General features: G+C 48.0%; 2 protein-coding genes across 2 annotated transcripts in view; one reads left to right on the forward strand and one right to left on the reverse strand.

Annotated features, from left to right (window-relative positions):
- The window catches only part of LOC105805943 (chromosome unknown open reading frame, human C7orf50), a 115,435-nt gene that overhangs the window by 12,424 nt on the left and 75,190 nt on the right, over positions 1-27,821 (forward strand). The gene's annotated exons all lie outside the window — the stretch shown is intronic.
- On the reverse strand, positions 26,665-27,759 carry GPER1 (G protein-coupled estrogen receptor 1). Its single transcript, XM_012639106.1, has one exon. It carries the CDS (start codon positions 27,757-27,759, stop codon positions 26,665-26,667), a length of 1,095 nt encoding a protein of 364 aa, XP_012494560.1.

A 27,821-nucleotide genomic window follows, 5' to 3' on the forward strand; every position in this document is an offset into this window, starting at 1 on the left:
CATATTTTTTAATCCACTCATGTATTGATGGGCACGTGGGTTGTTTCCACATCTTTGCAATTGTGAATTGTACTGCTATAAACATTCGAGTGCAGATGTCTTTTTTATAGAATGTCTTTTTTACCTTTGGGTAGATACCCAGTAATGGGATTGCTGGACCAAATGGTAGTTCTTCTTTTAGCTTTTTGAGGTATCTCCATAATACTTTTCCTGGATGTTGATCTTATATCTGACAATCATGCCAAACTTTTTAATTCTATTACTTTGTCAATTGATTCTCTTGGGTTGGATTTTTAAAGTAAATTATAATGTCTGCAAATAGTGACAGATTTATCTCTATCTAATATTTATTCCTTCTCTGTTTTTCTTTTAGCAATGGATAGAACTGTTGAGATGGTGGTGTATGTAGAGGCCATGACCCTTAATAAACTATATAATTCACGGTTTTCAAAGCAGGACTACGCTGGGTTTCTGAGTAACCACAATCTGGTGTTTTAAATTATTGCTGGATAAGCTAGATCAGATTGTGGTTTTCTTGTTTTGGTTTCTATTGAATTCTAAAAGAAACATTTGTACTGCTCTCTGTCTCGATGACAGGGTAGGCAGTGAGTAAGAGATGCTGACTGTATTCTTGTAGCAAACAAGGACAGACTTCGTTGGTCTGTTTTGAATAACGTAACACTCAAAGGCAACTTGGTGGTCGCAGTTGGTCTGTAAGAAGCTGTAGTGTTATCCTGTAGTGGAAGTGTTGCAAGGGTTGGTTACCAGCCCTGGCCTTCCCACCAGTCCTAGCTCAGCTGTGTGGTGTGCCCCCGCTGTCCTGGCAAATTCTTTCTGCCCCAGATTTCTTCCTGGAATCTGTCTCCTAGGCCTGGCCAACCTTTCAGTTATTCCACTATTCTCTTGTTTTCTCATGTTGTGCTTGTCGGACTCTTAACCTAACTCTTCGTAACTGATGAAATGCAGAGCAGCTCACGGAGGTCAGGTTAGGTGTTTAACTTGTTCAGCAAATATATATTTAAAATTGTGTTTTTGTGCTGCTAAAAGTAGAAGTTTTATTTAACGGTGCATGAACATATGCTTTAATATATAATAGGTCATGCGAGTGTTAATTGTTATATATTTTTTCCAATGGATTCTAATAACTTGCTAAAAGAGTTTTTCTGTTGTTTTATACAGGAAGAAGAATAAGGCAAGATTTTTTTTTTATTTTGTGGGATGAGGCAGGGATTAGGGAGCTTCAGGAGTCCTCCTGTTTATGTTAATTTGCACTGGCTTTTCCAGCATATATTTTGTAGCAAAAATGCAGGAATGTGAAATTTTCCTGATGCCAAGTAACCATGTTGCCTAATGTGTGGGTTTGCAGTCGCACCAGTCACTGTTGGGTGGGAAAATCTCACAAAGCCTGAGAAAACTCTATGACGGATGGGTTCTGACCCTGGAAGTAATTAGCGGTTTCCGCTGGTTTCCCCTCATGTGCCTTACATAGCAAAGAGCTTTTGGATTATGCGTGGAGGTGAATCTGGCCACAGGATGGATCCTAGGTTGGGCATTTTCATGACCCTGGGAAGTGGCAGTGTCTGTGGTGGTTTCTGCTCTCAGTAAACGCCTTGGGAGTGTTTGGTAAAATTCAACATCCAAATATGATTAAAATCAAGTAGTTTCTCCCCCCTCACCCCAAGAAAAAAACCACTCCTCTAAAAAAGCCAGTAAAGATTTATTAGAAAATCAGACATATCTTTTTGGATCTTATTTGTCTCAAAAGATGAGTATTCTTTTTAAGAACAACAGACTTTAAGGTGTTTCCACCAAAGCTTTAGCTTTCAAATTTTTCTGACTGCAGCCTAGTATGAGACAGACATTTATATATGCACACAGAACATACACAAAAGCAAAACAGAAACCACTCTAGGTATTTCAAGCTGAAAGAGATTTAATACAGGGCATTTGGTGCTTATGACATTGTTGGAAAGGCTGAGTAGAGTTAGGGCAGCTCCTTTCCAAGTCGGACCCTGCGTGAAACAGCTGCGTGGTGGGGGCAGCTCTCCCACTGGACTCTCCACCCCAGGGCCTGGGCTTTGCTTCCATCTGCTTGCCCTGGAGGCTGCCAAAGCCGAAGGCCAGACCTTCAGGCACCTGGGAATCGCCCAGACAGAATGGCTTTTGTGCTGTATGTCTGAGTCCCAACTGATGCCTCAGTTTGGGCCTTGCTCTTTTGTCAGCTCTGGTGCTTTATGAAAGTGGTTGGTTTTAATATTTTGGTCATGTTTTTGGTCACCGTCTCTCTCCCTGCTCATCAGAGAGTTGGTGTCAGTCGGGGTTTGGCAGATGTCTTCTGTCAAGGGCCAGCTAGGACATGTTCTGAGCTCTGGGGCCCTGAGCTCTGTCACAGCCACTGAGCGCTGCTGTCGTGGTGCAGAGCAGACCAGACAGTGTGCCAGCCAGTGGGCCTGGCTGTGTCCAGATAAATACTTATTTACTGAAATAGGCTGGCGGCGGGATTTGGCTGAGGGGCTGTAGTTTGCATTCCCTTGGTCTAGCCCACTGAAGCCAGGCATGGAAGTTCCCAGGCTCTTCTGCTGGTGAGAGACATGAGCCTCCACCCCACAGCCTACATCTGGTAGAGCAGCCCCTTCCTGGACAGAGTTCCTGACATCCAGGCAGCAGGTCTTTTTGCCTCAAGTTCCTGGGTCCCACAGTATGAAAAGAAGTCCATTGGTGGCACTTTGAGTAAAGGACAGCCAGGCCCTTATCTAGGCCAGCGGCTTTAACAGTCTGGCTGCACCCAGGAAGGTTGGCAGGACCCTGGGCTTATGTGGGAAATACATAAGCTGAGGCTGTGTCATGGCTACAGTGGGCAAAGTTGCCATGGCACCACTTGCACAGAGGACTAATTAGGAAAAGAATGTGGCATCTATGAGCAACAAGAGAACATTCAGTGTGAAATATAAAATTGGTATCTACATCGATGGGAAGTTGAATCACCAAGGGATTTGTGCTAAGGTTCCACTTCTTCCTGAGACTGGACCCTTCGTTCTCTCCAAGGAGACAGGCCCCTGGGGTCCAGAGCCTGAGTGTGGGCCCTCCTGCCCTTGTGGCTCACTAGCCTCAGCCCTGCAGTCTCGTGGCGGCAGCTTGTGGGGCTGAGCTACTGTGAGCCTGTGCAACAAAGAGACCGTGACGGGAAATCCCAGAGGGAACCTTGACACAGTTTTGAAGGCTGGTGGTGCTAGTGGACAGACAGTGCTTGCTGGCTTGCCAGAGGGTGTCTTGGCTCTCTGCTGCTCAGTGTACATGGTGGAGGATGGTATCTGTCCTGAGAAATGCTCAAGCCTAGACAGGATGGATGTTTTAAGGGATGCACTAGAGAATATTCCTGGGAGTGGGAAGTGGAGTGACCTCTGAGTCCCCTTCCAGCACTCCAAGTCTTATTGTGTCTGTGTTACATCCTCCAGGGCGAGCAGATCCATCAGGAACATCTGATGGTCCTTGTGGAGTCTTCTCAGGGTGGTGGACACAGACACACACATTCTAAATGTTGGGCTGAGCGCTGGGCCTGCAGAGTGGGGGAGCGGTTCCTCCGGGGCGCAGGCGGGTGCGTGGGCATTCGGCACACAGGCTGCTGCTTGGCAGCATGAAGGCAGAGGGCTCAGCGAGGACTGTGCAGTGGGGCACTCACTGTTATTTTCTTTTAAAGAAAATTTGTCTTTGAAATAATTGTAGGTTCATTGGAAGTTGAACCTACATTGTAGGAAGTTGAAAAAAAATGTATTGGAAATCCTGTGTACCCTTTGCCCAGTGTCCCCCAGTGATGATACCTTGTGCCATACACTGCATGTCAAAATAAGGACATTGGCATGGATGCAGCCCACAGAGCTCACTCAGATTTTACAGACTTTTCACGCATTGTGTGTGTGTGCGTGTGTTCCCATGCAGTTACATCACATGTGATTTCTTTAACCCCCACTTTGGTCAAGATACAGAAATACTCTGTTGCCACACGGCTGCCTGGTACTGCCTCTTTATAGCCATTGACTCATCCCTTGAATGAAGGACGTTGGGTTGTTCTAGAGTTTTGCTTTTGTGAATAAAGCTTCTATAAATATTCATGAACCTAAGTTTTCATTTCTCTGTGGTAAATGCCCGGGGGTATAATTGCTGGGTCGTGTGGTAGATGCATGTTTAGTTTTTTGAGAAACTGCCAAACTGTTTTCCACAGCGGCTGCATCATGTAAATTCCCACCAAGAACACATGGGTGGTCCAGTGTCTCTGTACATGCATCAGTGTTTGGTGTTACCGTGTTTTGTATTTTAGCCATTCGGATCATGATGCTCACATCTTGAGGAGGACAGCAGCTGTTGTCCTAGGAATTAGGAGGGGCAGGATTGACACTCTTGTTTTTTCAGGGTTTGGTGATGTGTGCTGTTGGCCTTATCAACTCTAGAAGCTGCCAGGTGGCCTGGTACTGGGGGGTCTTTCTGGCTTCATGTTGGAGTGTCCTACTGTGTTCATGTTTGATGTGGCCTTGTTTGCCATGTTTGTGTGTGACACTCTTGTCCCTTTCTCCAGTGGTGTGTTGAGGGTAGCCGAACTAGCCACCCCCCAGGCCCTGCCCAGATTGAGCAGGTGGAGGTTGGGCCACCGGGCACAGGTCTGTTAGCAGGCCAGCCTTCTTTCTCCTCTTCGCCAGCTCCTACATAATCGTGTGTGCCTCTCAGCCTCCAAGACGGGTTTTCTCAGGGTGTTTGTCAGATCTGACGCACTGTGGAAAAGTTGGAGGCTCACTAGCGTTCCTCACTGTTGTGGAGATCTGATAGTCCTTGTTCTGGGCCAAAGAAAACAGGATCCGCTTCCCCATCCTCCAGAAAACCCAGCTGTGCTCATGTCTATGTCCGACGCTTCACTCGCTGCTGTGGTCAGCTAGGGAGATGTTTGTGGGTATTACTTCCTTGGGGTCGACAGAAAATAACTCAGCAAAATGTAATTTTAAAACAGCAATGTTTACTATTTTTCCTGAGTTATACATGATCAGTGTAAAAAAAAAATTAGAAAATACAGAAAAATTTACAGAAGAAACTAGAAAGACTGATTCTACCACCTTGCGATAATGCTACCCTCGATATTTTGGAGTGCCTGTGCATCCCTCATGTTTTTTTTTTTTTTTTTTGTTGCCTGGGCTAGAGTGCCGTGGCGTCAGCCTAGCTCACAGCAACCTCAAACTCCTGGGCTCAAGCGATCCTCCTGCCTCACCCTCCCGAGTAGCTGGGACTACAGGCATGCGCCACCATGCCCGGCTAATTTTTTTTTCTATTTATTTTTAGTTGTCCAATTAATTTCTTTCTATTTTTAGTAGAGACGGGGCCCCGCTCTTGCTCAGGCTAGTTTCGAACTCCTGAGCTCAAACAATCCGCCCGCCTCGGCCTCCCAGAGAGCTAGGATTACAGGCGTGAGCCACCGCGCCCGGCCCACCCTCATGTTTTTACACTGGTGTATTTTCTTTTCCATATGTGGTGAGTCCTCAATTAATGTCGACCAGACGTTCTTGGAAACTGGGACTCAAAGGGGAACGATGTTGTTTTTTTCAACGTTAGTTATATCGTTGATGAGAAAAAAAATTGGTTTCATTGCCTAAAGTTATAGTTTCAAAGACTCTGTCCCATCAGTGATGTTAAGCGAGTACTGACTTTATCAGAGAGCTTGTTGCCTCACGTCAACCCTGGGTGCTGTGATTTTTTTTCTTGTTTTCCAGTGTGACAGAGAGAAAATGATAGCTTGTGATTGTTCTAATTCAGGGTCTTCGATTACTGCCGTGAGTGGTCATGCACTTATGGTCATTTGTTTTTCTTTTGGGAATTGCCTGTATGTGTTTCACCAGTTCTTTTGCAAAGTTTATCTTCTCTGTGTTGATTTAAAAACAACCTTTTTATTCTAAGAGCCCTTTGTCTTTCCTTTGTGGGTCCCATGTTTTTCCAGTTGTGCTGTTTGTGTTAATGGCTTTTGCGTAAAACAGATGGTGCCCCCCACCACCCCCGGGCTGCCGCTGCACTCCACCATCCTCTGTGCTGCCCTCTCGTCCTGTGTGCGGGGTGCTCCCTCAGGACGCGGCCCACTGCCTGTCTCCTGAGACCCCCAACAGGTGCTCCCACTCTTCTCCCCATAGGAGTGGGGGGAGGCTGTGGAGGGAGGTGCAGCACAGAGAGCGCTGGCCATCAGAGCATCAAGGCCCTTGTTGAGGGACAATGTCCCGGTTTGCTGTTGGACGTGGAGGCTGTGAGCCAGGGGATGGCATGTACTGGGAGAGGGCGAGGTACGTCTTCAGGTAAATTTTCCTTTCAGGAGCTGCCTCATGAAGATAAATAGTTCTATTCTATTTCCCTCATAATCTGGGGAAGTTCCTCCCTGATTTTGACAATAGATTGTTTAGCTTAGCTTTTAGTGGTGGTGTATGTTCTTTTATTTCTACAGTCTTCAAAGGCATTTTAATGGGAAGCTGGGAACAGCTGTGTGGGAATTACTAGCCACGTACCATTCTTTCGTGGCAGTCCCTCCACAGACTGAGTATTTGACCCAGTTCTTGAGTTTTTTTCTTGTTTTCTAGGAGTCTTTGGGCATCCTGGTTTGCCTCTGTGGTTGGTTGTTTATTTTGCTCAGCATCCTTGTCAGCACTACGTGCTGTGTGGCGTTTGCTGTTTACACCGTCTACCGGGACACTCCAGCTCATCGTCGTCACCTCAGACCCAGCACAGAGCTTGGTAACTAACGTGTCTTCTCAGTGACACTTGTGGAGAAAATGGACGTGGTTAGACTCTCGTGAAGTGAGGAGGAAAGCAGTTGCCTGGTAGAGAGGGATGTCTTTGCTGGCATCTGGATCAAAAGTCAGAACTCTGGGCCTAGAACTGTCATTGCATGTGGGATCAGGGAGCCGGTTCTGATTTAGACTCGGCAGACAGGCGGGGTCCTTGGCTCCAGTCTAGGCCTTTCTGCTCGCAGCAGTGTGACCCGGGCAGGTCATTGAAACTCTCTGTTTTCATACCTGAACACTATGCTCTAGGGTTGTTGTGGGGCTGAATGCTGAGCTGGAAGTCAAATGGTGTGTTGAATTGTAATCTTTGAAAAAGGGAAGTGTAAAAGCGTTATATGTGCTGTTAATAACCAAATGGGAATGACAAGAGGAGGCCTCGGGCTGCATGTGTAGATTCCTGAGGCGCTCCTAAGACTCACATGTGGTTTTTAGCCTATTGGGGCTAAGACCACTTGAAGAGTCTTAATTCTTTTATTGGATTAAAATATTTCAGAGTAACAAATACATGCTCATTATCAAAGTTAAATAATACAGATATATAGAACTGTCAATATGATAGGTTGGTTGACATGGGAAATATTTTCTTCTGCTTCAAACATATAAAAATCCTGGAAGAAATACAATAACAATGTTGTTTAACATAGCTAGCTCAAAAGTGGGTGATAAAGAAGAGACTCAAAAGCCAGACCGGCGAGTAAAGTGGAAGCTGGATGGCCTCAAAGGCATCATAAGTGGGTGTACACTATGGGGCTGGTGTTTTAACAATGACATGACAGTTGGGGATGATCTCAGACTCTCACATGGCAGATAGCAGAACTGAGCTCCTGCTCTAAAGCCAAGAGCTACTTATTTTTAAAATGTGAATTATGAAATCCTATTTGCTGGCCCAGAAATGTAGAGGGAAGATAGGGTGGGTGGAAAGCCATTCACATAGAATCAGAATCCCAAGGCTACATGTCAGTGCTAGACCCACATGTGCACTACCTCCACACCATGGGAGCCCCCGGTTGAGGAATTAACGCATAAACTTGTTTGGACCAGTGAAATTCATGGAATCTCCCGCAGAGACAAGAGCAGAACTAACCCATAGGGACTCCCAAGGAAAATTGCCCTCCTAAAGATTTCTCCACAGTAGAAAAGGACAATCCATGGAGAAAGAGAACCATCATGAAAGGTAGCAAGTAAAATAGGTGAATTCACAAGAGCCACAAGTCACAGAAAATCTGAAAGACTTTGAATGTTTGAGATATTTGGAAGGCCAACTTGAGAAATGGATAGGTAGAGTTGGAAAAGAATCGTATTGAAATACTAGAAGTAAAAATATGGTCATGGAATTAAAAACCAAGCTGACAAATAATAGACTAAATATGGCTGAAGAGAGCATTAGAATCTGGAAGATAGATGTGAGAAAATGACCCATGATGTGCATAGTGAGGTATAGAAATGAAAAATATGAGAAGGAAGGTAGGAGAGATGAAAGAATAAAAGATCTAACTTATATTTAATGGAAGTTTTGTAAGGAACAAATAGAAAGGATGGAAACAAGGCAGTATTTGAAGACAAAAGTTGCTGAGAAATTTGTGAAATTGATGAAAGACTGTGTGTATATTGAAGAAACATCCAGTCCCAAACAGAATAAATAAAACAAATTCACACCTAGATAACTGAATGAAACAGCAAAACATCAAAAAGAAAGAGTAAATCTTAAAAGCTACCAGAGAGGAGAGGCTGATTGGCTGGGAGGGAATGAGAAGGCAGCAGTCTGCAGGCTTCTGCCTGCGCCGCTCCACCTTAGCCGAGGAGCACTTGTCCCACCTCTGACTGCCCGGGTCTCTGGAACTGGTGAAGATGGACTTCTAAGGAGAAGCTGGTGGGGGGTCGGGGAAGGAATCCAGCCTCCTGACAAAGGTTCCCTGATAGGAAGGGAATGTTTTCAGCACAGGGGGCTGAGGTGCAAGGAAACAAGATAGCTTCTTGGTGGCATTTCTACAAATCATGGCAAATTGTGAAAGATAAGATTGTAGTTATCTAAAGCTGGAGTGGGAAATGTGTTTAATGGAAAAAGGACCATTTTGATGATGATAATGGTTTCTGGAAGTTTTCAGGTGTTGAAAAGTTTTGACCGAGTATAGTGTTTGTTTCCATGTTCTTTTTTTAGAGAAAATCTGAGCTGAGGAAAAAGGTGAAAAACAAAATACAGCCACATGCTGCCTAACTACGTTTTGGTCAACATTGGACTGCATGTAGAGTGGTGGTCCTGTAAGATTATAATACCATATTTTTACTGGGCCTTTTCTATGTTTAGGTATGTTTAGACACAAATACTTTGCATTGTGGTATAGTTGCCAACAGGGTTCAATACAGTAACATGCTGTATAGGTTTGTGGCCTGGGAGTGATAGGCTGTACAAGTAGCCAGGGTGTGCTGTAGGCTGTGCCATCTAGATTTGTGTATAAGTGCACTCAAGAACGCGGGTGCGTTTCTGAGAGTGTATCCCCATTGTTAAGCAACTCACGACTGTAAAATCTTTGTATCTTTTTTCCATGAGAATTCTATAGAGCAGTGGTCCCTACCCTTTTAGCACCAGGGACCGGTTTCATGGAAGAGTTTTTCCATGGACCATCGTGGGAGGGGGGATGGTTTCGGCATGATTCAAGCGCATTACATTTATTGTGCAGTCAAACCTCTCTGCTAATGATAATCTGTATTCACAGCTGCTCCCCTCACTAGCATCACTGCCTCAGCTCTACCACAGATTATCAGGCATTAGATTCTCATAAGGAGCCACAACCTACATCCCTCGAGTGTGCAGTTTACACTAGGGTTTGTGCTCCTGTGAGAATCTAATGTGACCACTGATCTGATGGGGGGCAGAGCTCAGGTGGTGATGTGAGTGATTGGGAGCGGCTGTAAATACAAATGAAGCTTCATTCGCTCGCCTGCCGCTTACCTCCTGCTGTGTGGCCCAGTTCCTAATAGGTCACAGACTGGTATCAGTCCACAGCCTGGGGGTTGGGGACTGCAGGTGTACGGGATGGCCTGGTTATCCTGTCATTGTTTACTCACTTGGCGCAGCTGCCCTTTACTGCCAAGGAAGCAGGGTGGAGGGAAGGGGTCCTGCTGACCCAGATTCCACACCAGCTGACTTGTGGGAGCTGGGACAGTTATGGGCTCCACCCCCCAACATGGGTGTTTTCTGATTCCTTTTCTTGCTGTGAGCAAGGCTCCACATCCGGTAAGCCCTGTTTCCTCTGCCTTCAAAATACATACGGAACCAGACCCTCCCACTCCACTGAGCCTCTGTCATTTTCACCAGGACTGTACTTTTCTCCAAAGCTCTTGGCATCCTGCACATGTTGGCTGGCACACTCTTTCTCACGTAAGCCAGACCACACTGCCAGGACCGCATGTCGGCCCTTCACCACACTGTCAGTCCTGATCTGGCCCCGCCTCCCCGTCCCCACCATCGACCCCTTCCTGCCTCTTCCTTTCTGCCTGCCGCGTTGTTCATACTGCTTGTTGCTCTGTCTTTGGCCCTGCGCACTGCTGCTGCCTGGAACACAGTGGGCACTCAGAAGTACTTCTGGGGTCCTCGTTCTGGCTGTAGTCTGGACTGCCTGCCCTCTTACGCCCAGATGTCCACAAACCTGTCTTTGTTCGGAGAATCTGTAGGAAGAACCCACTTACCTGTCTTTGTGGTGAGGTGGGAGTGTCGCCCACATGAAGAGTTCTGCCGTGGCCATTGCCCCGCATCTGTTCACAGAGCGTGGACGGGCTGCATGTTCTGTGGGCAGGCAGCAGGCAGGGCATGGAGTCTCAGCTGCTCAGACAGGAGTGTCTAGGAATGGTGAGGGATGATGAAAACAACTATTTCAAATAAAGTACACACAGCACATGCCTTGGAAATGCTTTGCCCTCCCTGTTCACTTACTGAATAAAATTCACTGACATAATAAAAAAGGAAGGTGTAAAAAGGAAAGTGACCTACTCAATCTTCTCTTTCAGCAGTTGGCTCTCTCCCTTGTGTGTTCCTTTCCCTTCCTTCTATATGGACTCGTGTTTCTGAGACAGTTGAACTCTTAACATAGATTCAATTTATAGATGGCCATTTTTAACATTCTTAACTAAAATTTTAAAAACAAAACTTTCCCCCTCTTTTAAGAAATAAAACATACCTATTATGAAAAATACAAAAAACATGGAATAGTTTAGAAAGAAATATTTGGTACATTTTAGCATATTTGTAATTTTTTCCCAGGTATTTTATTTTATTTTTTTTTTTTTGAGACAGAGTCTCACTCTCCCACCCGAGAGAGAGTGCCCTGGCGTCAGCCTAGCTCACAGCAACCTCAAACTCCTGGGCTCAAGCGATCCTCCTGCCTCAGCCTCCCGGTAGCTGGGACTATAGGCATGTGCCACCATGCCCGACTAATTTTTTCTATATATTTTTAGTTGTCCAATTAATTTCTTTCTAATTTTAGTAGAGACGGGGTCTCGCTCTTGCTCAGGCTGGTTTCGAACTCCTGAGCTCAAACAATCCACCCGCCTCAGCCTCCCAGAGAGCTAGGATTACAGGCATGAGCCACCGTGCCCGGCCTCCCAGGTATTTTAAAAAGCATGACTGGTCTCAGATTTCCAGAGTAGCTTCACTGCCGTGGTTTGTCGGGTGACTAATGATTAGACTCTCCCAGTTTATGTAGTCCTTTTGCTGTTTTTTAGACTGGACCACACTTCGAAGGGCCAAGGTGATGTCAGGCCACCTGGATTGGCAGCTGCTGTCCTTCTGAGGCGTCTGGTTCACAGAGGCCCAGGTTGGTCACCTGCCTCGCTCCAAAACATCCCTGGGGGGGGTCCGAGGCTGGAGTTACCACCCTCAGTGTTGAGAAACCTGTTCCCACAGCTGATGACAGAACCAGGCTAGGACCGGGTCTCCTGACGGAATCTCTGTTTCATGGCTGTTTTTCCCCCTTTGGCTTTGGACGGGGCAGGTCATGTAGTCACTATCTTGGAATCATTAATCATGGTATAAATTTGATACTTTAAGCTTAAGTGGAATTTTGCTGCAGAGGTGCCAAGAGCTTATTTGTGATTCGTGCATATTCATTGCCAGGTAATTTTGTCCAGTGCTGTAATGTCTTTTTCCTTTATTACAACCATTTAACATTTTTCTTTTATAAGATTATATATATTAATAACATAGAGAATGTGAAAGTCTAGGGCTTCCTGTCTTTGCCCTTTCTTCAGCTGAGATTATTTCCATTTCCTGATTGTTTAAAGGAAGCCTCTGAGTTTATCGTTCTCAGTTAAGTGACTTGACACCACATTTATTCAAGGGAGCTTATTTCATTATAATATTCACTGAGGTTTATAAGGAATATAAGTCACTGGCTAATCCAACAATGTGCTCATGAAAGTTCTCCAGTTTTGGGTCTAAAATACCAGAATGGACAGATGAGGCTGCATATTTGTACAGTCTTTTCAAAATTGTTTTTGTAATGGTAAGAAAAGATTTCCCAGGACGGAGTATTCACAGCTGGGAAAACAGTCGTTGCTTTGAAGATGGTTTTCCCAGGCACAAAGCTCACGTCTCCTGCTGTTAGGACCATAAACAGTGTCTAGTTTAAACTCACTGTGCTCTTGGTGACTTTTAATGGCATAGGATGGTATTTTTCTACATAAGCTGCACTGTCTCCTCTTGGGAGTACACTCTTATTAACTCAGAGGAAGGTGTGCTTCAATTTGCCCAACACCCACCCTAGTGCAGCTGTGAAGGTGTGGGTGTCAGTATACATGAACATTTTGGAGGTCATTGACTTCTCGGGTGTTGATGAGCTTTCATTTTGTGCTCATAGGTGATATTTTTATTTTTATTTACTTATTTATTTTGGAGACAGAGTCCTGCTCTGTGGCCCAGGTTGGAGTGCAGTGGCACAATCACAGCTCACTGCAGCCTCAAACTCTTGGACTCAAGCAGTCTTCCTGTCCCAGCCTCCCGAGTAGCTGGGACTACAGGTGTGCACACTGTGCCTGGCTGATGATGTTTTTAAAGACTAATAAATAAAAGTTGATGCTGAAGCCCCGGCCCTGCTGTGGGTTTGGTCTGAATGATGTCCTCCCCTCCCCAGGGTCTCTGTGGGCCTGGCAGGGTCCTGCACACGCTTCAGGACTCAGCACTGCTGCCGCCTCAATCCAGCACTGTGGTCCAGCGTGGAAGTGTGAGATAGTAACCAGGCAGGGTCTGAAACGAGTGGGTGCAGGTCATTGCAGTCACCATGTAGGCGCCTCGAGCAGAGCAGGGCAAATGCCAGCTCAAACTGTGTTAGGGAACATCGAGACCCCCGAACACAGCGCTTTAGATGGGGTGGAAATCTGCCTCACCACCTGGAGGAGGTGAGCAGCCCAGCTCAGTATATGGGCTGTTCAGGGACCCTGGCTTTTCCATCCTACTGTTCTGCCATCCCTCGGCTGTGTGGTTAGCCCACCTTGTGCCAGTTCTGGGATGGGGTGACCCTCTGCGCTTTTGTGTTCCATGCGTGATGTGGAGACAACTGAGGGCCTGGCTTGGGCGTCAGGCAGAGGCTGTGAGTTGGCACATGAAGGCAGAACACAGTGCTCGCATGTGGCAAGCAGGAAATACTGCTATTATCTATTTTGTTTAAATTAGGTCATAAATGAAAACGTGGTCTGAGTTTCTTAAGTCTTAGGTTTCATAGTGGGAAGTCACGCTTTCTCAACAGTTTCATCAGCAAGTGCCTGATGATGCAGTTGAACTTTGAAAATTGAAATACAAATAAAGGATAATTCATGTGATGATAGCCTTCTCAGCCACAGATATTCTGAGATGACTGCATGTTTTTGTAGGGTGGAGTGTCATTCTGATGACTATTATGTTGGTAACACCTGGCAGCTATTTTTTTCTTTAAATAAACATAATGAATTATGCCTTCCTCTGGATGGGGTTTTCTACCAGTAGCTGCTTCTATTAATACTTTCATACTTTCAGGTGAAGGAAATCTTCAACCCAATGGATGAAGCTGTCATCCTAGCCCAGCATAGTCACTTGTCATTTGCCACATAGTCTGGCTTGGGTGTATTCATTGTCTTAACTGGGCAAAGTACAGAGAATGGGCCGTGTGGTCCTTGTGTGATGGTAAACTTACTTTGACGTTAACAGAGCACCATTCCTGTGGGCCAGAGATGGGGGTTTTGGAATCTGCACCTCTCCAGGGGCCTGTGGCACTTCCCACCCTTTCGTGTGTGAAGACATCTCATCTGCCTTCTATACTGGGTGCTCCCAGAAGGGAGAGCCCAAGTCTGCCAAGATGGATACGTGGATGCCACGAGCCGTGTGTGTGTGCATGCTCTCGCGTATGCATGTATGCTTGCCTGTGCACACGTGTTCCTGGGGTTCCTACGGAGGAGGTTTCTGCCCTCATGGGGCACCCGTGCTTGGTGGTTCTGCCCCCATCTTGGCCAAGCCTTGCTGCCGGCCTGGCTCAAAGCATGCTATGCAGGTCCCTTCGACAGGCGGTGCTCTCAGTACAGCACTGGACGCTGGCAGGGTAAGAGAAAGGCATTGCTGAGCAGTTCTGCATCCGGAAATGCCTGTGGGGTCCACACGCTGGTGGCTCCTGTCTTGGTTCACTCTTGTGAGGTGCTGTCACCAGCATGTCTAGAGAGGGGTATGAATTTGTAGCTAGGGGTGGAGGTTAGAGATATTGCCATGCACAGAAGTTGAGTTTCCCCGTAGTTTGTGTTTTGTAAGAAGTAAATTCAAACATGTGGCCTTTTCTTTCCCCTGCCCCCAAGTTCTTTTCCTCAGAACAAACATCCCCAACTCTCACACGGCTGGCTCGTCTAAATAAGTGACTTGAAAATTATACCTGTCCCAAGGTTTACACCACCTTATGGGCCTTTGTTTTTAAAAAGAAAATAGAACTTTACCCCAGAAGACAAGTGAGGGGAATTGTCTTTCACGCTGCAACAGGGGATCGTGTGTGACGCGGGAGCTTCCCCCGAAGCCAGGAGCCCTGGGATGGGGACGAACTGAGCACTGCAGCCCTGGAGCCGTGGCTGGCCTGGCGCCGCCAGCGAGGACTCAGTGAGACCCACCAGGCCATGGCGCAAGGCTCCTTTTCCCAGGCTCCTCACCTGGCTTCTTCCGAAAGGAGAGGGAAATTTATTCATTTCCAGAAGTGGATCTTTTCTTCTGGATAAATTATATGTAGAAAATGCAGTCTTAATTTTTTTTTCAAAGTTTGCTTGTATTCATTACTGGCAAATTAAACTTTACTTGGGAGTATTTAAGGGAAAATTGTACACTTCCAGAGTGGAAGGGAGGCAGGGAGCCCAGTGTGTCTCTGGGTGCCTGTGTGGGAGCAGGCGAGTGTGCACTGAGAGGGTCTAGGCCCTGAGCGGGGCCTGCTGGTGGAACAGCAGAGCGTGGGTGATCTCGAGTCGGGGCTGACGGGCTGAGGGGCCCCACCAGGACTGGGCATAGCTGCCTCAGAGGCGCTGACCGGGGACTTCGGGTGGGAGTGAGGCTGAGTAGCCAGCAGCGTGTGTCCTTCCCTTCCCCACGCTCCCCCAGCCTGACGCCCAGCCCGCTGCTCCTGCTGAGCTGACCCTTGTGGGGGAGGCTTCTTCCCTCCAGAATGTGTGTTGTGGCAAAGAAGAATTGCTGTCGTTTTCTCTGAGGTTTCTAATTCTGTGACTAATGTTCCCGATGTCACATCTTATTTCTAGCCTTTATTTGACTTAAGTTTTAAAAACAGGTGTATGAAAGGTGAGCTGTGATTAACACCCCTTTCGTTTACTGAAGAAGTAAGACCATTTTGTTTGGGGAATGACAGTGACTTTGGGTATTAAATTCTAGGTTGGGCCTAGAGTTCTGAACTTAGCAGTTGTGATTAACTAGAAGAATTTTATTTACAGTTGCAGATGAGCATGATATAGAGTAGACTTTTTTCCTTCCTTTTTCTCTCCCTCCTCTTTATTGTCAAATGCACACATTGGGAGGTACATTCAACTTCAATGAAACCATGCCCAGATCGAGAAATAAAACTATGCTGCATCTTATTATAAACCATCTCCTTGCTTTTCTTTTCTTCTTCTTTTTTTTTTTAACGAAGAGATGGAGGGTTGTGAGGAGGGGTGCTTAGTTTCCTTGTTTGTTTTTGTACAGACAGAATCTCACTCTGTTGCCCAGGCTGGAGTGCAGTGGCACCTCGTAGCTCATGCAGCCTCCCACTCCTGGGCTCAAGCCATCCTCCTGCCTCAGCCTCCCAGGTAGCTAGGACTACAGTTGCACACCACGATGACTGCCTGACTTTTTTTTTCTTTTTTTGGTAGAGATGGGTCTCATTCTTGCTCAGACTGGTCTCAAATTCCTGTGCTCAAGCGCTTCTCCCACCTCAGCCTCCCAGAGTGCTGGGATTACAGGTGTGAGGCACCATGCCTGGCCTCCTTGCTTTTCTTTAGAGCTGTACTTCCCATGTAAGCGTCCCTAAATAACACAGTTTGGTTTACTTGTATTTGAACTTTATATGGATGGAGTTGTATTATGCATATTTTTTTGTCTTTTACCTTTTTTGCTACACTTTATAGATATCCATGCTGTTATGTATAGCTCTGTTGTTAATTTTTATCAGTGCATGGATGTACCATAGTTTATCCAGCCTTATATATATATATGTTTTTTTTTTGAGACAGAGTCTCACTCTGTTGCCTGGGCTAGAGTGCCGTGGCATCAGCCTAGCTCACAGCAACCTCAAACTACTGGGCTCAAGCAATCCTACTGCCTCAGCCTCCCAAGTAGCTGGGACTACAGGCATGCGCCACCATGCCCGGCTAATTTTTTTCTGTATAGATTCTTAGTTGTCCAAGTAATTTCTTTCTATTTTTAATAGAGACGAGATCTCGCTCTTGCTCAGGCTGGTCTTGAACTCTTGAGCTCAAATGATCCACCCGCCTTGGCCTCCCAGAGTGCTAGGTTTACAGGCGTGAGCCACAGTGCCTGGCCTATCCATCCTTATATTGATATCACTTGTGTTGTTTCCAGTTTTTAGTGATTATAAACAATGCTGTGATGAAACTCTTACGTACATGTCGTACATGTGCACTTACTGTCATACATGTGCACAAGTGTGTCTTGGGTATACCTGGGGTGGAATCTTCATTTCCACTGGATAAACCCACTGAATGTGTTATCTATTGCTGTGTAACAACTGGCTGCAAAGTGCAGTGGCTTAAAACAGCACCAGTTGTGTGGATCAGGAACCTGGTCCTCTGACTCAGAGTTGCTCACAGGGGTACAGCGAGGGTGCCACCTGGGGCTGCAGCCCCTTCTGAAGGCTCTTTGGGGGTGCTATGTGTCCCACCTCCCTTGGTGGTATCGGGAGGGACTCGGTTCCCCCTGGGCTGGAAGACTGAGGGCTTTGGGTCCTCAGTGGCTTTGTCAAGGAGAGAGCGAGTGAGCAAGAGCACAAAAACCGGGCATCCCAATCTCAGAAGTGCTGTCCTGTCCCTTTCGCTGTGTTGTGTGTTAGAAGCATGTCAGCAGGTACAGCCCACATGTGAGGAAGGGATCAGCCTGGCTGTGATATCCAGAGTGGGACCATTTTAGAAGCAGCCTCCATATCACAGCATGTTTTAAAGTTTGGTGATACAGTTTATATTACCACCAGCAGTGAATGAGAGTACATCATAAGCCTTTTTCTTGATGACAGTGGTCTGGTCAAGCTTTTTAATAATCTGTGGGTTTCAGTAGCATTTCAGCATGGGCATGTGTGTCTGTGTTTCTGTGCCCGAGTTGTTCTTGTTTGCAGGAGGTGGGCTGACCTCCGAACTAGAGGCTGGAATCCTGTGGCCTCTGTGGATTTCCTGGCAGACTGTGTTCATGCCGTGAAACGGGGTCTGTGGGCTTAGGGACATGCTTTCCAGCCTCTCTGGGGAGAGAGAGTTCTCAGTTGTGACGACTTCTGCAGGCAGAAACCTTCTGTTTTTTTAACTCTGCCAAGGAACTGGCAGTTTGTTCTTGACTCAGCTGGCCATTGGCCATCGCCTTCTGAATGAGAGAGAGCAGAGCGAAAGGATGAGACAGTGAGTTGAGCAGTGAGCAGCAGCCTGCTCTGATCTTCTTCATTTCTGGGTGGTGGACGTTTTTGTGTCAGCGAAGAAGATACTGTTTTGTTTCTTAAGGACTGAATGTTCCGAGCAGGGCTGTGGCCATGTGAGTGATGCTCACTACCTTCCTTGCTTGTTGTGACTTCCCTGGGGTAGCTGGCATCTCCCTGGGACTGTGGCTGTCTTCTACTTTGCAGTGAGCTGCAGGCTGTGTGGCTGACCTGTGTCCACGAGCCCTCACTGAAGGCCCACTGCCCACAGAGCCCTGTGCTAGAATTTTTTTTTTTTTTTTTTTTTTGAGACAGAGTCTCACTCTTTTGCCTGGGCTAGAGGCTGTGGCGTCAGCCTAGCTCACAGCAGCCTCAAACTCCTGGCTCAAGTGATCCTTCTGCCTCAGCCTCCCGAGTAGCTGGGACTACAGGCATGCGCCACCATGCCCGGCTAATTTTTTCTATATATTTTTAGTTGGCCGGTTAATTTCTTTCTAATTTTAGTAGAGACGGGGTCTCGCTCTTGCTCAGGCTGGCCTGTGCTAGAATTTAACGCGAACGTGGAACAGTCCATTCTTACGAGGGACTTAGGTTACAGTGGGGAAGACAGACTCCCAAGCGGGAGGTTGGACCAGGAGGCCGCAGGTGGAACCAGCTCTTCAGTAGCTGTGCAGGTGGCTACTGCAGGGCAGGGTGCAGAAGGAGGCGGAGCAGAGCTTTGTGTAAGATGTCGTTCATTCAGTTATGTTTTCCCCTTTAAGAGACCTCATGTCAGTAGATGTTTGAATTCAACAGAACTAGCTCCCGTGGTCAGATTGAGGGGTGTCAGCTTCTCTAAGAATAACTGGGACCTTTCCAGGACTCCCAGCAGCTGATTTCTTGTGATAAGTTTCAGGTTGATTCCACCCTAGTATTTAGCTTTTAAAACCCTTGTTCCCAGACATGGTCCCCCGCCCACAGGACAATGGCAGAAATCAGATTAACTCAGACAGCACAGAGCTGGGCGTGTGTGGAAGCTGAGTCTGCAGTTGTGTGCACTGTACACGCCTGCTCACATAGCGTGAGTGTCGACTCAGGGGCCATCTGGCATGCCAGGAGCCAGTGCTGGGGCTGCCCAGGCCTCGTGTCCCTTGAAACTGGTGCTATGACTGTCTGAGTGGACTGTGGGCAGCCCTGATGTGGCCATGCCTGGTGTGGAAGAGCCTTTCTAGGCCCCCCACCCAGGCCAGGAGTAAAGGGTGGCCACACTGCCCCTCCCACTGTGATGGGAGCTCCCTCCTCACTTCTGTGGGACTCCCCCCATCCCTGACCCAGAGCCCAGCATTCCCAGAGGACTTGCAGATTGACTGTGGGCCACAGCTGTCCTTTCAGGGGCTGGGGGTGAGACAGGTTAAAGCGCTGAGATAATGGCTTTCACCAGAAGAGCTCCTGGAGGGGCTGAGGATGTACTCGGTGGACAGTGAGGGTCTTAGGGCCATTTCACAGATGGCCTCCCTTCTGCCCTCCCTGTTCCCTTGTTTCTGGTACCAGCTGGGCCAGCTCACTCCCCCACCTTCCAGAAAGCTAAAAAGGCAAAGTGCTAATTAAACCTAAAATTAAGGTCTCCAGTGGCAGTCTCTGGAAAGGTGCTCAGTAAGTACTTCCCAGTCAATTAGACGTTTAGAGAAGTGGACACTTCTTCCCTAAGTCTCGCTTGAAAGCTCCTAATGCAGGAAGACGGAGCCAGAACCTCCTCCTTGATCTGGGAGAAAAGGCAAAAAACTTGAGTGTGCTGTGCCTGTGCCCACACAGGAACATGCCTCGTGCACCCTTGGGTCTCTGCTGTTTTCCAGGAGTATTGATCACAAATCTAATATAAAGAGCAAAAGTGACCTAGAGTGGCTTCAATTGTAACACTTTAGCCGGGCACAGTGGCTCACGCCTATAATCTCAGCACTCTGGGAGGTCAAGGCAGAGGATCATTTGAGCTCAGGAGTTCAAGACCAGCCTGAGCAAGAGTGAGATCTTGTCTCTACTAAAAATAGAAAAATTAGGTGGGCGTGGTGACGTGTGTCTGCCAGCTACTCCGGAGGCTGAGGCAGGAGGATCACTTGAGCCCAGGAGTTTGAGATTGCAGTGAGCTATGATGACGCCAGTGCTCTTTAGCATGGGCAACAGAGTAAGACTCTGTCTCAGAAAAAAAAAAAAAAACTCTAGAAAACTTTAGTTTTCTGAAGTTCTGACCAAATTGCCCTAGTGAAAAGCATCCAGGAACAGTGCAGAGTAAATGAAATGACGGTTTATATTTCCTTTCTGCCTTTCTGATGCGTGTGTCAGACAGCGGTGCCTGTGCCATCAACAGATGGGCCCAGGCCAACCAAATGGCTTGGCCAGTCTGGCAGGTCTCCTGGCCCCCCGGTGACAGCGTGTGGCGAGAGGTGGAGCTGGCCTCTACCACCTTATGAGTGATCCCAGAGAATGGTTTAGTAAATTCAGCTTTAATTTTTATTAGCATTTTCTTTCTCTATTTTTAATTTAAAAGCATATCCAAAGACACCCCAGATAATTAGTTTCCCACTGTGGAAAGGGAAATAAAGCTTGAATTACTAGGCAGTGAGTAATAAGAGAAAACTTTAATTAGAAGCTTTACGATAAATGTTAGAGGATAGCTTCTAGGATTCCAGATGGCTTAAACCTTTCCATTTTCAGGAACTGTTTTGTGGCTGCTAATGAGGTGCATACAGAGTGCTGGGCATCACCCCCTCTGTGGGCGTAGGTAGGTGGGCACCCTCAGATGGTAGCATTTATTTCAGAGGCCCTGGGTTGTTTTGCAGAGACTAATGTGTGTCCAAGAGGGGAAGGCCAACTGTAGGAACATGACCCAGTGCTTGAGCAGTGTTACTGTTGTTTACACGACAGCTTTAGTGAGATAGAATTTACATACAAAAAATTCATTCTTTTAAAAAAAATGTGCACTTCAGTGGTTTTTAGTATAGTCACAGACTGGTACAATCATGACCACTATCTAATTTTAGAAATTTTCTTCACCCCAGAAAGAAGCCCCATACCCTTAGCGGTCACTGATCCTGCCTCCCCGTGGTCCCTGCAACCACTAGTCTACTTTGTGTTCTTGTAGGTTGTCTACTCTGTACATGTCATGTAAGTGGAATCATACAGTATATGGTCCTTTTACATCTGATTTATTTCACTGAGTGTAATGATTTCAGGGTTCATCTATGTTGTAGCTGTGTCAGTGCTTCATTCGTGTTTATCGTTGAGTAATATTCCACCACATGGATGTACTACTCGTTTTGTGTATCATTCATTGGTTGGTGGACATTTGGATTGTTTCCACCTATTGGCTGTTGTGAACAGTGCTGCTGTGAACATGGGTATACAAATACTTGTTTGGACATCTCTTTTCAATTCTTTTGGCTATATCCATAGATAAAGAATTCATATTCTGAACACGTCCCATGTGCTGTGACACCTGTGTGCACACTTGTGCTCACACTCCATCCGTTGTGTGTACACCTCCCCCCACCCGAACCATTTCGGGACAAGTTGCCCACATTAGGACCCTCTGCCTCCAGATACTTGAGTATTTCCTAAGAGCGTGATTCTGCATAACCATAGCAGTTACCCGTCTTGGAAATGGCACACGGATGTGATACTTTAACCCACCAGAGTATTCCAGTTTTGTCTATTGACCCCACAATATCCTTGATAGCATATTTTTTTCTTCCTAGTAGATCATCCCCCCTAGGATCCATGTTGTGTTTAATTGTCACATCTCTTTTCTCTTCCCGAATGTGGAGTAGCCGCTGTGCCTTTGTCTTGTGCGACTGTGACGTTGTTGGTGCATTCTGGCTCCCTGTCCCCATGTTGGATTTTTGTGGTGTTTCCTCCTGAACAGACTCAGGATGTACGTTCTTAGATTACAGCGTGGGAGACGTGCGTCCTCAAGGCATCACGTCTGGACCTGGCCTCTTCTCGGTGACATTGATGTCGTCACTCAGGGCTGTCCCGCCTCTGCAGTGCTGCGCCTCTGCCCGTGTGTAGTGCATGTCTGTGGGGACACATAAGGCTCTGCAGGACCCTGCTTCTTGAGAGCACCCGAGACTCAGCCTTCGTCAGCACCTCTCGCCTATGGTCCCACTTTGAAAGCTGCAGAGTGATGGCTTTCCAACACCAGGACCCTCCACCTTCCCCAGCCAGCACCGTTACAATTGAGAGCCCTCTGTCATACATACATTTGTGCATACATCCTTTGTGCATACATCCCTTTATGTGCTATTTATTTTATTTAAATTATATTTATTTATATCTGTTATTGGAATGGAGTCACGCATTCTTATTTTTTCACAGTGCATAATTATTTACTCTTCTTAATTATCTTAATGCTCAAATTGTCCCAGATTTGGTAAGTAGAGCCCTTCAGTGTCGTCTTTGGCTGTGACCCCATCGTATTCTTGGGGCCTTTCTTCCTTCTGGCAGAACCGTGCGTTCCAGGCTCATCTTGTCCCTGCCCCAGCCTGGTTCTGCCGTTTCTCCCAGGAACCTGGCTCCTTTTCAAGGGTGCTGGTACCAAAGGCCAGATCTGGTGCCAGGAGGACTGCAGCCACTTGTGTCTTCTTTTCCAGACTCTGAGCAGGCAGAGCTCGGAATATATAAATATGTGTGTCTGTAATCATGCACATGCATGCCATATGCATATGTACACATAAGCATGCTTGTGAGTGCACACACATATCTACTTATACCTAGTGCACATGTGTGTACATGGGTACATTCACATACTTATTCTTACTTTAGAAATCTTGGGTTTACACTTATACTTTCAGTTCCTGTCCATTCCCATAGGATTCTCCTTGCCTGCTGCACCTCCCTTCTTATGCTGCGAGAACTTGGGCTCAAGGACATCACACGTTTCCTAATGTGCTCAGTTCATAAAATATCCAAAGTAGTTTCAGAATGACTTCACCCAAACCACTGCAAAAACAACCTACTAAAATGATCTGTTTGTAGTCCCCCCAATGAAGGTGTGTAGCACATGAGGTTTATAAAATCAGTGTTGCTGTCCTCACCAGGGGGTCTGGGAAGGGCAGGAAGGGCTGTGTCACCCTCATGTAGTCAAGAGTTAATTATTAAGCACAAAGGAAATGATGAAGTCATAGTCAATGCTAACACAAGGGTTTTTCATATGCTTACAGTTAGGGACTTTTGAGCTCTTCATGGGGTTTAAAAAGCATTAGTGTACAGGAGAGAGTTGGGTTACCAGGAAGCAACAAAGCAATTAAAACGCCTTGATTTTATCATATCGGTTCCTGCCCAAAATAATTGAATTAGCCTCAGTTCTCAGACAGATGCTTAGAGCAGGGCATGGGTTTGGATGGAGTCCCTGCCGGGTGAGCTTATCTCATCCTGCCTGTCTCACAGACAGCAGCTCTGGCATCTCAGGATCGAGTAGACTCCAGAGACCCCTGGCCCAGTGTCTGGCTCAGTAAGGGTCCCTTCCTGTTAAGTCAAGACCCCAGCCTTGCACTTGCCCTTCTTGTAGGCCTGTGGCTTGACTGGTGCACATCTGTCATCTGCTGGATTGTGTCACAGGTCAGGACTCAGTGGTAGGGCTGTGTCCAGCCCCATCAGCCTTAGGCAGCTACCACCTGAAGAAACCTGGGGCTGACGGGTGCCTTAGGGGGGCAGGCCTGACATTTCTGAATGATCAGAGTGGTGTCTGTTGGTACAGGAAGGAGCAGGCTTATCCTGGTGGTCTCAGAGGTGGAGCAGAACCCCTGACCGCAGCTGCTTCTGTTGTAGCACAGGGAAGGACTCCAAGGAAGTCACCGCTGGACCAGGTGGCAGGTTGACCTAGAGGGATGAATTTCCTGTCCCTTGATTGACGTTTTGGGGCTTTGTCAGCTGTAGTTCCTTAGGAGGCTCTCCATTCTGCCTCATTGACCTCCTGGTGCCCACAGCTCCTGGCGTTACTTGATTTGTGCATCGTGTGCTTTTGCCCACGAGATACCAGGGGCTACCAGTGCTGTGGAGGAAGGAATGTGGCTTTGGAGCTAGGGAGAGTGAGGTTTAATTCCTGGCTACGCCACTTACCATTTAAGATTTTGAGCAGAAATAGACCCTAATAGTACCAGTTTCTTCATCTGAGTAACGGGGGTGATATGTACCTCATAGGATCGTTGTAACAGTCAGAGACTAGACCTTGCTCTCTGTCTTGTTCCTTGTCTGTCTCTCCATCCCTGCCCTGTCAGAGATAAAAGGTAAAAAATGTTGGGTCTCTAGTCTCTGCATATTTTTAAAGCATCTGTCCATTACCAGTTTTCAAACTGGGCGGGAACGGTGAGCACGTTTGGTGAGTGCTTTGCACGTAGTGGGTGCCCAATGGCAGGCACAGCTCACGCCTCCTTTCTCTGGGGTCTCTTCCTGTTGGCAGCCTGAGGTCAGAAGGAGGACTTAGTATCAAGCACTCACCTTGTAAAAATATCACCGTCTGACCATATCCTCTGCACTGGGGAGGAGCACCACTCGGGAGGAGGACGAGTCACGTCACTGGGGCCTCAAAAGGGGTTGAAGGGCAGAGCATCTTAGGACCTCTCCCCACTTTGCAAAGCAAGGGCTGTAAGGTGGTGTTTGCATCCTTTGCGGGTGTGGTGACAAGCAGGGTGGGCCCTGGAGGGGCGGAGGGAGCACTCCAGCAGGAGTGTTCTGTAGGACAGAACCACGTGTGAGCTTGGTGTGGCCACCCCACGGGGTCCTCCACTTTCACTGGACCTATGGTGCGTGGGGACTGTCATGGGAGGCTGTTGGCTGTCCTGTTCTCAGGCTTTCAAGCAGGGTGTGTTGAGAGAGCAAAGCCCTAAGTGGACGCGAGTCCTTGGAGACGCTGCTTCTGCAGTTCACAGTTTGGAAAAGACTCTCAGAGGAGCCCTTCGCCGTGGGGATTAGGTCACAGGGAGCACAGACACCTCCTTGCTGTCAGGTAGGCCTTCCGAACCCACCGGCGCACAGCCTTGTGGAGAGAGAACAGTCTGTGAGGCTCACTGCATGGTTTGGTTTAGGCTTCAGTTTTGCCATATCCATTAACCACCTGTTCTCTTTCCAGACATTTTCTTTAAATTGCCTCCTTTTTCCTTTAAATTTCCTTATAAATCAAACTTTAATTATGGTAAATAAAAAACAATATCATGGCTTTACGTGGAAAATAACCGTTAAAAATGATTAAAACTAAAGTGGTTCATTTCTCCTTTGGGGACCCCTGCCCCAGCTCCCCGTGCGTGTTTCTGTGGAGACCTCACTCTGAGGCCAAGCTGCGGGGCCTGCTCTGCCTGTACTTGGTAGTGTCAGGGAGGTGGGCCCGCTGGGGCTGGGCGAGGCAGGGGGAGTGGGAGCAGTGGCCGCCAGGCCTTAGCCTGTACTGTGGGGTCAGAGCCCTCCCAGCCAGGAGCTCTGTGAGTGCCCCGCGTCGCTGCGGCACCTCGGTGTAGCGCCCTTTAGAAAGCGAGGGTAGGTATGCAGACACTGGGCAAGACCGAGACCCACCCTTCTGCGTTTGTAATAAAACTTGTTTTGGTGCCCAAAGACCAGGCAGCACAAGTGTCAGACTGGGGCATTGTGGACATCCACGAAATGCCAGATCATGCCCAGTTGGCTACCTGTGGGCCCATAAGAGAGTTCTGTGGGCTGGGAGTGAGTTCTGTGAAGCTACAGGGCTGTGCTTTCTGTGTGGAGGAGTGGTTCTCCCTCTGAGGGCCCCGCCCACGCTCACCCCCCACCCCACTTAGAGCCCCTTTAGAGCAGGTGGAAGAATCAGCATGTGACCCTTTATTGACAGAGGCTGAGCATTATCAGCAGTCACCAGTTATCTGTTTTTACATTTTAATGAGACTGTTTACACGGCACCTCCTTGTGCCCACTGTTATTTTCCTAGAGGTGACTTCTCAGCCACTCAGCCAGTGTTTCACTGCGGCACCTCGCCGACAGTCTCGCTGCATGTTAGGGAACGGCAAAGACTGTTGTAAACAAAACAGTGACTAACAGCATCTCAGAGACGTGGGTGGGTGTCCATTCAGGGAGAGCCCTCCTGGCTGATGCAGACCGAGCTGCCCCGTGTCCTGGTGAGGCTGCAGCAGAGCAGTTGGTGTCGTTCTGAGAGGCGAAGGGTGCTCAGGTGTGCGAGAGCACACGATTTTCCCTTTCTCTTTGACTTACTGTTTGCTGGTTAGCTAGTGAACTACAGATCGTAGCATGGAGACACATCGCCACGTCCAGGGTAGATCAGGTGAGTGCATTCTGTCTCCAGGCTTCCTTTTCCCCCCAAGATGGCAGATTTATTGCAGGTTTACCTTGTAACTAAGACATTTCATCCAAAGTGGCCTCTCCATTTGGCTTTTGTTGGACAACATCAGAATTGTTTTTGGCTGTGGGACACAGGTGTGCAGAGAGGAGCCAGTAATAAGCTGGTCACCAGTGGCCCTTTGATTTCGGAGTCCCACGGCCTGCAGTGAGTGTTTCTGGGTTGTGGTGGTTCTGTGTGACCAGTGCAAAATCAAAGAGGGCTTGTAGTGAGGTTTCCTCAACAGCCCCAAGGGCGAGCGACCAAGGAAGTGGGACTGTCACTGAGGCATTGAAGAGACCATAGCAGTGTCTGACTGAGGTTTAGAAATGACGTGGCCTGCCCTCCTGCCCTCCATGCCCTGCCTTCGTACTGTTCCCGGGAGGCACGCCACCTCTGGCTCTGTCCTCGCAGCTCTTCACACTGCACTGCTGAACTTCACGTCCGACTGCTCCGTGCTGTCTGGGATGACTGCCTTCAGGGCAGCGTGACAGAAGCGATTCAGAGCTGGCAAGCTTGTTTTCTGTTCAATGTACAGCCTCAGCTTGTCCCTAAAGGTCTCCCCGAGAAAGCTGTAGATGAGGGGGTTCAGGCAGCTGTTGGAGAAAGCCGCGAGGTTGACGATGTGGCTGGTCAAGGGGTAGGCGTGGCGGAAGGACTGTGTGCAGGGTGCAGCCCCTGGCTGTGCCTGCTGCAGGAGGTGGACGCTGATGAAGACGTTCTCTGGCAGCCAGCAGATGAAGAAGACGAGGACCACGGCGAGGATCATCCGCAGGGCCTTCTGCCTCCGCGGGCGCAGGCCCCGGTGCCGGTGGGCCTTGAAGAGCACGCGCACTATGAGGGAGTAGCAGAGACCGATGATGGCAAAGGGGACCACAAACCCCAGGGTGACCTCTAGCCACTGGACCTCCTTGACGTCTGCAAAGCAGAAGCAGAGCTCCTCGGTGTGCTGCAGCTGGGTGGCAGTGAAGGGCACGAGGGTGGCGGAGACAGAGGCCATCCAGATGAGGCCGCAGCTCAGCCTGGCGTGCTGCTTGGTGCGGAACAGGCCGGCGCGCATGGCTCTCGCCAGCGCAATGTAGCGGTCGAAGCTCATCCAGGTGAGGAAGAAGACGCTGCTGTACATGTTGATCTGCAGGAAGAGGGACATGAAGGTGCACAGGACGGTGATGTCATAGTACTGCTCGTCTAGGTTGAACACCTCGATCAGGGAGTCCGCCACCAGGATGAGGTCCGCCACCGCCAGGTTGATGAAGTACAGGTCGGGGATCGTCATCTTCTCACGGAAACTGATGTTCACCACCAGAATCAGGATGTTGCCCACAAAACCGATCGGGAAGAGGAAGATGGTGTACAGGCATGAGAGGAAGAGGCCAATCACGTACTGTTGGTGCTCGGAGAGGTCCCCGGTCTGGTTCCCAAGGGTGGTGCCGTGGAACGGGTGGGACAGGTTGGGTTCTGGAGCAGTGCTGTTGTGGGCTGCGGGCTGCAGGGTGCCTGGGTAGAGCTCCATGCCAGAGCTGCGGCCTCAGGTGGCCACATCCAGTCTCCACACCGTGCAGTGTTCAGGATTTG

Source organism: Propithecus coquereli, unplaced genomic scaffold (genome assembly GCF_000956105.1).
Source record: "Propithecus coquereli isolate 6110/MARCELLA unplaced genomic scaffold, Pcoq_1.0 Scaffold137, whole genome shotgun sequence".
Taxonomy (NCBI): Eukaryota; Metazoa; Chordata; class Mammalia; order Primates; family Indriidae; genus Propithecus; species Propithecus coquereli.

What these genes read in the sequence shown, in the direction of transcription:
- GPER1 (XM_012639106.1), bottom strand. Translation starts at nt 27,759, where the DNA reads ATGGAGCTCTACCCAGGCACCCTGCAGCCCGCAGCCCACAACAGCACT.